The 13,147-nt window shown below is 35.2% G+C and overlaps 1 protein-coding gene across 1 annotated transcript; it reads right to left on the bottom strand.

The window, feature by feature from the left end:
• Positions 1-6,373: 6,373 nt before the first annotated feature.
• LOC124633842 lies at positions 6,374-11,772 on the bottom strand. The gene is made up of 9 exons (XM_047169201.1): positions 11,501-11,772; positions 11,173-11,336; positions 10,624-10,817; positions 10,163-10,363; positions 9,259-9,430; positions 8,654-8,837; positions 7,806-8,463; positions 7,554-7,669; positions 6,374-7,172 (listed from the first exon to the last, which is right to left on the bottom strand). Exons 1-9 carry the CDS (start codon positions 11,732-11,734, stop codon positions 6,909-6,911), a joined length of 2,187 nt encoding a protein of 728 aa, XP_047025157.1. The 5' UTR covers positions 11,735-11,772; the 3' UTR covers positions 6,374-6,908.
• Positions 11,773-13,147: the final 1,375 nt, after the last annotated feature.

The raw sequence follows: 13,147 nt of genomic DNA, 5'->3' as shown, positions 1-13,147 counted from the left end.
AATTTTGAAAAGATATACCTAGCTCTAACGTTAGAAGGTACCTGAAAAGTCCCCGTCATGGCCCATTTACCTCGCCTAGACTGTCTACCTTAATCTATTATTCTTTCTGTGCTTTACTTCTTGGCGCATGTCTGATATAAGATTTCTGCTGAATATTATTGTGTTGGAAAATGCAGAGACCTTTGAAGCCAAAGATAAACGAACGAATAAAGTTGTATTCTTCAATATGGGTTTGAATGTATGTAGGTACATACCTGCACATAAGACATAGAGTATTTTGTTTGTGTCTTTTAATACACTTAAATAACCTAATTATTCAAATAAAGACAAAGTTTCAAAAGTCAACGCCCGTTGTGATAACTATTTCGATGCATCAGTTAACTGAATAGCCATGCCACCCTATAAGACTCTGTTAAAGTGAAATCTATAAAATGAGAAAATGCCTACATTTTTCATCGCAAATATTCAGTTATTACATTTCACAGAAAGACAAACAAACATCTATTGACTTAAACACCTACTTAAAGTAATAAATAGTGTCTATTATACCGGATCCCAATAACAGATTTCGCCAAGCATAAATCGCAGACAACCCGACCGTTATTCAGCTCCCGGTATATTGCTGTGGAATAAACCTACGACGATCAAAACAATGGAAAATGATCTCTAATACTTTGAGATAAGGGATAGATCCAATGCAACTTAAACCCGGTAGTTTTTAACGTGCAGTTTCATAAATCGCATGCCGTGAGCATCACGACGCACACAAAACAAGTCTCACAAATTGCCTCCTGACATTTCGACGTAAAAAGTTGTGAAAATGACTTATTGCTCCGGATTTATAAGGTCGCAATATGAAATGCAGTGTGGGAGCAATTGTCGCGATCAAACAGTGCAGTTGGCAGCGTGCCTGCTTCAAGCATTTGAAATTCGAATAAACGCTGATCCGCAGATTTTTGGTTGCCAGTACCTACTTGACCTCGTTGTTCTATGATTCAGAAAATTGCTATGGAAATAAATGAGCATCTATCATTTGCAGCGTTGCCTCCACTGCAGCAATAAAAGAACAATGTCAGGTTTCGGCCCACCCAATCAACTTATAAAACTAAATTCTCACGGACACAAAGTTCTTTACTACAACAATTTAAATATAAAATACTAACTTCTTATAAAATATTTAATTGTTATCTAGAACTTTTCCAAAAAAAAAATCATTTTAATAAGTAATTATTTTGTTTATCGAGTTCAGGTTTTTCGTTTTAATAATTTGGAATAATTTGGTTTTGAGAAGTTCAATGCAAAAGTGGAAAACATAGAAAAGCTTCTGACATCAAACTACACAAAAACTGTAAGAATTTTCACTGTACATGAAATATTTTTATTGAGCCTAAGTTACTATGGACGTCTGACATTGTTCTTTAACTAAAAAGCAAGTTACAATACATGGCATAATAAAAGTAAGTATAGGAAAAGCATTCGTAAGAAAATTGTTAACGACTTGTACCTGGCTTCGTCTATCACTCTTTATAAGTATACGATATTCTTCAGAACTTATTTTGTTTCAAACGTCGGAGTCCATATTAATACCTATTTATATTACCTACAAAATACAATAGAGACTAACTGATGTTTTCTTTTGATCAACAGTTAAAACCACAGAGATACAGCCACGTAGGGTTATAATTTTTTATAATAAAAGAAACCATATGCAGAACTTTGTATCATAAAGCATAAATCTTTAATCTGCAAAAATGGATTTCAAAAATTATCAAATGTAAATAATTTAACACATAAAATTTTAAGGTTCTTCGCGAGATTTTACGAGAAAATATCATTTGTGTTTATAACCTCATTCTAGGAAGTTTGCGGTTAAATAAGTTGAACATAAACCTGTTTTATGTTTTATCATCAAACAATAAATAGAAAGAAAAATATATACTTACTCACTCTACTATGAATATACTTTACGAAAAACTAGCTGTTTATCTGCAGTTCCATCCGCTTGTAGGAAAATGAAAGAAACTCGTTAGTTTCTAAATTATAAAACATAAACATACTAGAGGCAGCATTTAGCTTCGACTGCCCAAACTAGTGCAACACCTTTAAGAACCTTTCCAGGAAATATCAATCTTATGCACTTCAAAATTAGAATTAGTTTCGTATCAAAAGAAAGTGGACTTATGTTTTTCCTGAAAATTGCTTTAATTATCTATTTATCTCTGTCTTATATCTAAATCTGTCCCTGTCATTTCGTGCGTGACGTCATTGACGTGTCTTTTGTTTCGACATAAACATATGTTGACTCTTTCCCACATATCACTCTGTCCTTTTCATTTCGTGCGTGACGTCATTGGCGTGTGTTTTGTTTTGATATAAACATTTTTTCACTCTTTCTCACATATCAATCTATCCCTTTCATATTGCGCGTGGAGTTATTTGGCGTGACGCTGTTTTGTATTTAAAATTATTTGGAAAAATTTTAATAAAATAAATAAATTTGTTTATACATAAGTACAATGTGTACTGCATGTACAGTTAAAGGTATACTAGTTTTAATCTAAATTATATATTCAAACCGAATTCGTAATTCAAACAACATTCTAACACAATAAAATAATCTTATCGGACATTCACAATAAAATCGGCGACATATATTTTGCGAAGAACATTTGGGTCTGTAAAGCTAAATTAATTGTGATAAAAATCAGATAGTCTGCAAGCATGTCACGTAAGGGTTGAAAAGGGTATTTCCCGTAGTCGGCCGCCAGTGTCCCATGTCTCGAAAGACACCTCTTCGTATTATTACAGGCCCTTCTTGATGTCTTTACCTTAACGGCGGTGTTACCTTAGAACAAGGATTTAACTTGCAGAGGTATTTGTGATAAAACAATGATAAATATTACATTTCGGGAATTATTTTAACTGGTTCTTTTATTTTAATAAGTACCTAAGTGGTGTTATGAAGAAAAATATAAATATTCACATAAAAAATCGCTTTAGAAATATTTTATATTTTGTAATGTGAGAAACCACACGAAGTTAGGTGACAAATTGCCGCCGCTCAAACGAATGGTAATTAAACTAACTTCGGGAACCACTACATAAACACATCGGTCTACTGTGATCCAATCAAGGCATTCTGAAAGCGTTTGCCAAAATTCATTCAGTTTTCGGATCAGATAAAGCCAAGACACTGACAAATGATCGGCGAAACTGAACGGTCGACGCTCGCGCCCATGCTTTCGGGATCCAACCTTCCCCATAAATCTACTTCGAAAAACTCAAATTAATCTTACTAGGGGGATGTTTAGCTATCACTCTAAGATTCCCGAGCCCTGTAAAGTCACCGTTCAACGGGAGATTTATAGATTGAAATTGAAAAGTGTGGAAGATGATCTGTCAAGGATTAGTTTAGCATTCAGGACGAATCCAATAAGGTTAAATTAAAGGGTTTCGTCTACACTGAAATAATAAAAACTTTTACTTAACCAAATAAGATAGGTACGGTTTTTATTCAAAGTGAAAAGTACAAAATAATGTCATAATTTCAAAAGACACACAGACGAAACACAAACTTTGTCTCATTGTATTGAAAATTTCGTCTCTGAATTTGTAACACGTGGTGGTTATATAATAGACGCTTAACAATAACTTAAGTGTGAACACAACACAGTGATAATGTCAAAGTTACCAACTTATGACATGGGGAAAAGTTACAGCACCTTACCGAATTTACCGGCTGGTTCGCGTAAACTTTTATAAAGTTGTAAAAGTAAATTATGTATAATTATCAACTTCATTCCGCTTAGGTGTGCGAAATGTTGTATTAAGTTAGTAGAAACACTGAAGTTTTAACGTCCCACTTTGTTTAAAGGAATGTTTATCGTGGAGAGTACCTAGTATGTTAAAATGAATAAGTGATGCTGTATTGTTGTCAACTGCGTTCTCACCAAGTTTCCATGATTTATGAAGTTTTAACAGCAAAGTCACTGATCTTAAATAGTCTTGAGTAGTAAATAGAATAGGTATCTTTTGTCATGCGTCATTAGTGTAACAAGCTGTAAAATCAGTGAGAATATGCACATCATGAATAATCATTACGGCATTAATTCAAACTATCAAGATGATTTATTGTGATTAACGAATTTTGCTTATACTATGCGAACTAATGGTTAGTGAGTATATTAATCTTATTTTTTTTAAATAAATTCCATTACTTATTAATAACTAAATCTATTTGAATTCCCAACCATGACGGCATTATAGATATCCACTCGCAGGGTTTCAATTCAAAAGATGTTAACTTTATGAACATTTATAAATACAAACAGCTACTATACTTAACAAAAAACCTTTTCAAATTCATGCTATTCAACATGAGATGAGACAGGACTTTTAAATGTCATGTAAGTAGCAGTGATAAAAGATTCAATGTTTTATGTCCACTGGAAAAGATCCAAATGAATAATGCATTTCCATTTATACATATTTCATTGCGACTATTTTTCATTGTGAGGACGTTAAGAGTACTTTTTTAATAGCTGGAGCTGAGAATCTGTCTCTATTGTTTACTATGTATGACCGTTACATTACATTTTAAGAGATCTGTTTCATCGTATTTAGACACGCCGTTCTTGGATTTTGCTCCGTCGAATTTGCTTGCATTGGAAAACTGATTGCTGAACTGATTTGAAAAGGAGATCAAAAAAGGGAAGGGTATTATTAAGTCAAGATCATGAAATCAGGAAACAGCTCGTATTTAGAGAATAAAGGTGCGGCAACCGCATGACAAGCCGACGTTCGCGCGCCGGACGACAAAGGCACCGTTGCTGCCCCGATACTATACATCTAATTTAAAAGACTCTTAAGTTTATATCGTTATTTGAAGGCTTGTCTTATTTTTAAGCCGTATAAAAGGCTCTCCACTCAAAGCTTGAGATAAACGAGAGAGGACTATGTGTACTCCTACACACGCGTCGGTGCCAACTGACTGGACATGTCCACTCCATTCTGTATGGCACTTGCCTCAAAAGGCCATTTCAGATTTCACAGACTAACCTAAATCGTTCCTACATAATTCAACTGTGATATGTCATGTTTTCTATAAATTATTTCGACTTCTGTTCCATTAAATGGAAAAAATATTTCTTTTATACTCACTTCCTTTATGAGCGTGGTATGTTTGGGTTCGAATTAAGCTCCAATGCTTAAGTGCTTCAGCTTTCCTTTTTTCCAAACCATATAAAAACGATCAATTCAACCGTCAATTTGAGCCACGTTTAATTATCTGTTAGTTAAAATAGGTTATCCCAAGCGATGCGATAAATTTTACTTTACCATCTTACCAATTTCACGGAGGCGTAGATTTCTGTCGTCGTTAACAGATAAGCCTAAAACACGACGGCATTACTTAAGTTGACAGATTTTATTGCTATCGCGTTTTCATTTTTATGACACACTAATTTATTGCTGGAGCTATATCTTGAATGCCTGCTTATTTCATTTTTATGCTAACAATGACTTGACTTTCAGTGTTTTCATTTCGTATTTTTTTGATGGGTTTGCCAGTTTCACTCCTGGTTACAATTTCTAGGGTTCGATTAAACGTACAGCCCATCCGTTCTATTCCCAATCACCAAACCCCGACGAATAACATCGTACCTACAACATATTGTTAGGTACTCAATTTTCGACAGCTTTATCTAAGACCCCAGCTCTGTCAATCACGTCAATTTCTAACCTGCTAACCTATCACAAATTGTGAACACAGAAACCCAAACCAGCGCCGTAGTAAACTCCTTACCTGACTTAAGAGGCACAAGACAACAAGCCACGTAACTCCGAAGTTTAACCAACCTACTGCCTTAAATAACTCTTCGTACCCTACTGTAGCAAAATGATGTAAGTTTACGTGTTCTTAAAGTTCTAACAATGCTAAGTAGTTACACGCGACTACAATTAATTTTAGTTGTAAACATAATAAATTTCAAGTTTGACGCGATTTGCTATAAGTTTGGGAGCTCAAGCGTATGTGACTTGACATAGGGGTTCAAATTAGAATTTGAGTGAGAAGTGAAATTTGGTTGAGGACTCGTTTTCTCTTTTAATGTTTTTTTTTTCTAGAAACCTTAATTAAATCATAACTAAATAAATGGTTACATAATTTTTTCTTTGAGTTTTTTTTTTCACACCACTTAAAAGTGCTTCAAAAATGTTAAAGGAAGTTGTTTAATCTATGGGTGTAGTTATATAGTTTTGAGCCTAGATTCCAATGCTGGATTAACAAATGGACGATAACTAGAATAAAAATACTAAACTTTGGGAGGTGCATTTTATTTTGAATTTAAACAATAGGTAAAAAAGCTGTGCAAAATAAATATAACAAACAATGATAACATGGTTACAAAATAAAAATTGAAAATAAAAAATTGTGATTCATTTCAATTATTACCCTCCAACCTCAGGAATTTGCAGGTATCTTGGGAATTCAGTGTTTTCTTTTAGATTTTCCTGTCCCAATTGATCCTCGTTACACTTTGGTCTGAAGCAATATTTTGTTGGTCCGAGGGATCTATAAATAAATATTTTATTCTATATACAATAATACAATTAATATTGACATGTGCAATAATTGCCAATTGAAATTGTACCTATCTCTATAGATAGGCAATTTTTTGCGTACTTGATAACCTCCCATTTTTTTACCAGAAACTAAGTCTTCTACACATCATAATCACATTGCATTAGAAATCACAATGTTTGAATGGAACAGCAAGTGATGTTTGTCGTATCATCCAAGTTGTACTTGTCAGTAATAATTCCCCATTTAGTGAGAAACCTGAATTGGAAGAATTCTAACATCCACCTCAATACGTGATCACCAATCTCAGGGCCAAGAATGATGACTGTTACAAGCCATCACCAGAATTTGAAACCGATAATTTGTGATCTATAATTTCAACGGTGATGGTAGGCGATTTCTTCTCTATTGACGCACATGAAGGTGAGTTGTTTATTTTGGGTGTTGTGTCTGTAATGATAACGGGCGGGGGCCGCGGTGCCACGCAGAGCTCCAGTCTAAAGCTCTTGAGTTCCATGGCTGTTGGCATTTCATGGTGACACGGGGCCCATTGGAACTTACTGGCCACCAAACGACCTATCTTGAGGACGGCCTGAGAAAATAAACGATGCATAGATTCAGTACCAAAATAAGGACTAAGGTAAAGAAATTGTAAGGTTTGTTTAGCCATGCCATAGAGTTAGTTAGGCTTTTTGCTAAACAATAATGCCAATCTAAGGCTACGGATTTAATTTAACTGTAGCAATCCTCTACTACTCTTCTACAACTAAAATCTTCATGTTCAATAAATTAGATATTTTACAGCTTAACAACGTTATAAATATATTTAATATTTTGGGACCCTCACCACTGTTACCTTGGCCCCTGTGTCCGATATCGGTATTTTTATATTTAATATTTAAAAATGTAAATAATATGTCTATAAATATATTATAATATTCAATATATTTATAATAAGAAATTATTTACTTACAGTACGAGTTGGCAATGGTAGTGATGGACGAGCGTAAATCGGTGTCAAACCTAATAATACTGACAGAGGAACGAACATCTTCAAAATGTTAAATGGCATAGCAGCAAGTAGTAGTTCTGAGAAGGAAGATTGCATTTCAAAAATAGCACATACTTAAACTAAATATTTATAAAATACGTCATTAAAAGGTGGATAGAAAAGAATTCACTAAACGTCTATTATAATAACAGAAATAAAGTAATTTTTCCTTACCAGGATACAAACGGGCCCGATACTTAGCTGAAGTCGAAAAAACGGGTTTCACAATTGGATGAAAGTCTTCCGTACGTTCCCAAACACGCAGAATCTGTCCCTCCTTTGGACCTTCTACATACAACATTACCGTATCTCCTGTATCCAATCCGAATCCTGTCAACAAACCTTCTCTACTGCCTGATATCAAAACGTTCTCGTTTATTTCTGTTATCTGTCGTAATATAGTCATTATAGCTGCAGCATCGCTAATAAGACAGAATAGTCGAGAATATCTTTGAGTTAATTGCGGAGGTTTGCATCCAACGAGACCCATAGATAGTTCTAACGTCATCTGTGCCTCTAATATAACTGATGGCTGAATAACTAAATTTGGCTGCACCTTCGCCCTTACTGCATTAATATCGTTCGTGCAAATTCCTTCGCGTTCTAATGGCACCAAATATGTTTCAGGGGGATACAATGGAAACTCTCCGTTGAGAGTACCATTAATTTTTGTTAGAGCTCTTGCATCAATTCTTGTCTGCGCGATGAGAATATCCGCGTCCTGGTTAGGAAATGGAGGAGGGACGCCTATGCCGAAATCACGGTCTCCTTTTTCGTAACCAAAAAATTTCGGCTTTTCAGTTATTGGTGGTGGAGTCCTTATTCCGCGGAGCTAAAATACCATTTAAGATATAATTTAAGAAGTCCTTGAAATTAATATGGACATTAAGTTCAAACTTCACACTACTTGTCTCTTTTCAATTTTAGGTAAATAATTTTCAGTTCCAAGAAACACTTAAATAAATTACAAACACGTCATTAATTAGGCAACTAATTATAGTCAATAAGATAAATCTATCTACCTCTAGTCGGAAAGGCTCATCCATAAATATAGACATGATTTCCGAAGCCAGAACATTTGACAGCGGCAACGAATGATGATCATTGAAATTAATCTCTGTTTTCAGTTTTTTTGAGTTTAAAGATTGACGTTCTGAGAAATGGTCTTCTTCACTGAGAGTCCATCTTGTATAAAGATGCGTAAATCTGAAAGAAAAAGTCATATGATTGCGTTAACCATGTCTGATCGCGTGGCTTACTATGCCACTGGCCCATAACAAGATTCTAATGACCGATAGCTAGTAGAATAACCATTGAGCTTGATAGGCAGTTACCCTGCACCACAAACAATCGTCAAACTATTACGGACACTGCCTTCTGGTGTTGACCACAAATAGGCAACTCTGGAAATAAGCCACGCCTATGTCATCATGATTTTTATGTTTCTGTGTTTTTGTAGTGCTATCTAGTACTGGTGAACTAATTCTTCGAGAAGTTTGCTTTTCAAAATTGAACCTGTCAAACCTGTTTTGCAAAATATACCTACCTGTAGGATTTGCACTACTTCAAATCAGAACCACATCTTAACTGTGTCTAATAAGACGGAAAATAAGTTTTAAATATGCACCTGTGTTTCTTTAAATGAGCCGTTGGAATTTCAGTGAGATTGCAAGAATTCACGAAGAAAACTGGGTAATCATCTTGTGCGGGCAAATTAGTGCTGCTTATCACAACCATTATTTCTCCTTGGTCTGAAGGATGATCGCCAACCACTTGAAAAGGTATCACTCTACCTATTCCTATAAGTAATAAAATATAAGAATAGGCAATATTCTGGAACAATTTTTAGACGAACAAAAACAATCTACAATTTCATAAATGAACAAAACTCCGAATGATATTTGATTGAAAATTGTCCGTTTTTATGCAAAATGGAACCACTCGACAAATTTCATTTTTTACTTTTTTTAAAAAATACTAATGTAAAAGTGGTCTAAATTCTTATACAAAATTTTTATATACCTTCTTTCCAAGGGGGAAATCATGTGGTTCTTTTTTGTATAAGAATTTAGACCACTTTTACATTAGTATTCTTCAAAAAAAGTAAAAAATGAAATTTATCGAGTGGTTCCATTTTGCATAAAAACGGACAATTATTCCTGGCTATTTCTGTTAGATAGATTAGCAATAAATAGCTTAATCACTTACCTTCATAAAATATCCATAGTTTAGTTATAGCATAGTAACATCGTAACTACTCATGTCTAAAAAGGTCGTAATAGGGCGTTCGACCCTTCCAACTACATAAATTGACTCGAGCCCTTGAATTACGTTAGTTTAGCTGCTTTGTAAAAAATATTGGCAATTTATTGAAATGTGGGGTATACTTACTACTTTACTTTTAGGTAATTCATTTTACCTTCAAAAAGCAGTAATTTGGTGCTAGATTCTGTTCCGCCCAAATCCTGTTAATACTTTTTCCTACTTTTTAACTATTAGGCCCTATCCAGGATGTTCTTATAATACTTTACCGGCTAATAACCAATCACCAGACAACTTGATTTCATATTTAACTTCTACAGGCTTCTTTTTCTCTTGTTTGACTGGAAGTTTCAATTTCGAGTTTTTCACAGGGGCAGTAGGAACCTCCAATTCTTCCACTTCTTCTTCTACTGCACGATTTAAGATGACATTTTGTACTTGAAATAGTGCTGCATCTTGGTGTCTTATATCTGCAGAGCATACTCTAATTCAAGTGAATGCAATGACCAATTAATATTAAGCCTAGGAAAATATGCTGTCTAAATAACAATGCCTCACAATCAAAGTAAGTTCCGTATCATGCAGAAATTTAACGAGGTAGATATTTGAAGATAGTACAATCAATAGAAGAAGTTGCACCAATAAACAGATTTGTGCGATGCCTCGCCACATCCAAACAAACACAATCTCCTTCTGCCACAACCAGACAGAGAAAAGACTACTTCTTTACCTTGTACTGGATACGGAGTATCAAACAGTCCATCCATATACGAGGTTGGTATGTAAACAACAACGCGAAACCATATCATATCTTCGATATACTTCTTCATGGGGTACTCTGACTCCACAACTTGAGCAAACTGACGACGTTCAGCAAATCGCAGAGGAGGCAGGTATACTTCTGTAGCCTTCTCGGCTTTAACACTGAAGAAAAGTCAAAGGTTGGATAGATTCACGCTATACGAGAACTACTGCTAGTACATACTTCTGCTTTATATCATTGAGCAGAGAATTGCCGCTATAACAAATTGAACGAGAGTTAATACAGACTGTGGGCTGCTGATTAAATAACGACAATATAGTTACCCAAACTTGAACCTACACAAGAGCAGAGCGATTATATATATACCAATGAATTAGTCAGGTTTATGGGAAATTTTGGATATCGTGCCTCAGGTAATATTATGGTCAGGTATTTAAATCAAGCCAAATATATAATTCAAGCCTAGTGATCACATTAGCTACATATAAATTAATATAATAGCCATAGTATAATTACGTCGCACTAAGAACTCCCAATCCAGCATGTGGAACCACAGTTGCCACGAAGTTGCGCAGTTCCATCACTCGTACTGGAAACGCATGGCGGATTGTAAATGTAAGCCATCTTCTTTCTAAGAACTGCCACGTTCTAACCCAGTCGTAGTTATTTCCGTAATATACCTAACACACAAGGTGCTCTTATTAATTATTATAACGATGAGATCTTCAAAATGTCTCATTCTTCATAAGAGCAAGAGCAAAGATCACCCTGTGTTTAGTGAGTCGTGGTTCTCTGAAGTACACAATATGACTTATATTGATTTCTTTTCTAAGTTAACCATTACCTTCGCTACATGTGGCCATATCACAATTTCCACTTCAAATATCTGCCCAGGATACAATTGATAAGTCAGCTTGAGGCCTTGATCAATTGGTCCAAGGTCTAGCCATCCCTCATTGCAATCATGCCACACATCAATTCCAACTACTTCGACCACGAAAGTTAGGGTGAATGCACTTGGGCAAAAGCTAGATAAATCTAGAATTGGGGCCTTACTCGGTGAGCTCTTATTACTCATTCGGAACCTGACATTAACTGTATAATAGTTAAAATGAACTTCCAGTAATGTGACATACAAAATGACAATGCAGTGACGTCATTGCATTCATTGCATTTTGATTGAACTGAAAATATGAATATTATCTTTGCTCATAGTTGGTTTTAAGGTTTTATTTACCAAAAGGCCAACAGGCCTACGCAACTGCCTCACCCACTAGGAGATTAATTCTTCCTTTTTCTGAAATGTGATTACGTACGACTTTTGCTAACTTAAAAAAATCTTATCCCCTATATCCCTATGTAGCTAACATACCCACGAAGTCGTGTCCTTAAAAAAAATCATATTGTAAATTGTACGGGACGGGCGTAGCTAGGAGCAGGAACTAGCTTCCAAGACGCTAACGCCCCGCTGGTCTCTGGTTCTTGATTATGACGATGACTGGTCTGTATTTTTACGATTAGACTCAGAAACAGGACGTACCTACGCATAGTCAGAGAAACAAGAATACGTTTAAACAGGAATGTACTAGAGACTCAAGCACGCTCCGCTACTGTATGGTCAGGAATGCGCCGGCGAAATAAAAGACTTCAAGTATCTTCACAAGTCTTGAAGGGACTTGTTTCTACCTACATATGTATGACTATTCACTATTTACTTGCATTGTTTACTTTCACTATATGTATATGTAGGATTGTAGGTACTTACTATTAAAAACTTTGCCGATGACTATGAATTGCACCGTGGTGCGAGAGTACTGAGCAACTTTGAAACTTTACCGTCACGAGAGCCGCGACAGATCGTCCCTCCACCTCATTTTCATTTATTCTTATATTGGTAATTTTGATGTGAAATATACCAAACAACGTATACCTATTGTCTATTAAACGTACACTACTTTCAATATTTAAACGAAAAAACTTTTATGCTATAGTTTGAGACCTAGGCTTTCAGCAATGCACTATCTCTCCTCTGAAAGCCTACGATTTATATGATCAAAAAAGTTTTTTAACGAAAATTATTACAAACCTAACATAACGGTGGCGATGAAAACGCACGCTGGTACGATTCTCGGTCTTTTTTCATCGACACTCTTACCACTTACTGACGCGAAGTCACGAACACTTTAGGCACAATTCATCAGAACTCCAATTGCCATTAACCAAAAATAGAATAGAATTAGCACTCGCGGTGTAGATACGGATGCGTCAGTTAAATTTTAAACTCCACCTTTACCCTATTCAACTGGGCTTGAGCCAAAGTGTTAACAATAAAAACAATGTTTCTCAAACTTTTAAAGATGGCGGGTATAACCCGACCGATGACAAAACGTTACATTTTAATGTAAAATGTTCACAGTATCTGTGGTCTACAATTTAGTAGCATTAAAATGCGTTCCGTGTTTGAGAATCAAGTCTTTTTTTAGGTTATTTT

The sequence above is a fragment of the Helicoverpa zea genome, chromosome 10 (assembly GCF_022581195.2).
Source record: "Helicoverpa zea isolate HzStark_Cry1AcR chromosome 10, ilHelZeax1.1, whole genome shotgun sequence".
NCBI classification, from domain to species: Eukaryota; Metazoa; Arthropoda; class Insecta; order Lepidoptera; family Noctuidae; genus Helicoverpa; species Helicoverpa zea.
This window is presented reverse-complemented; position numbering and strand designations above follow the sequence as displayed.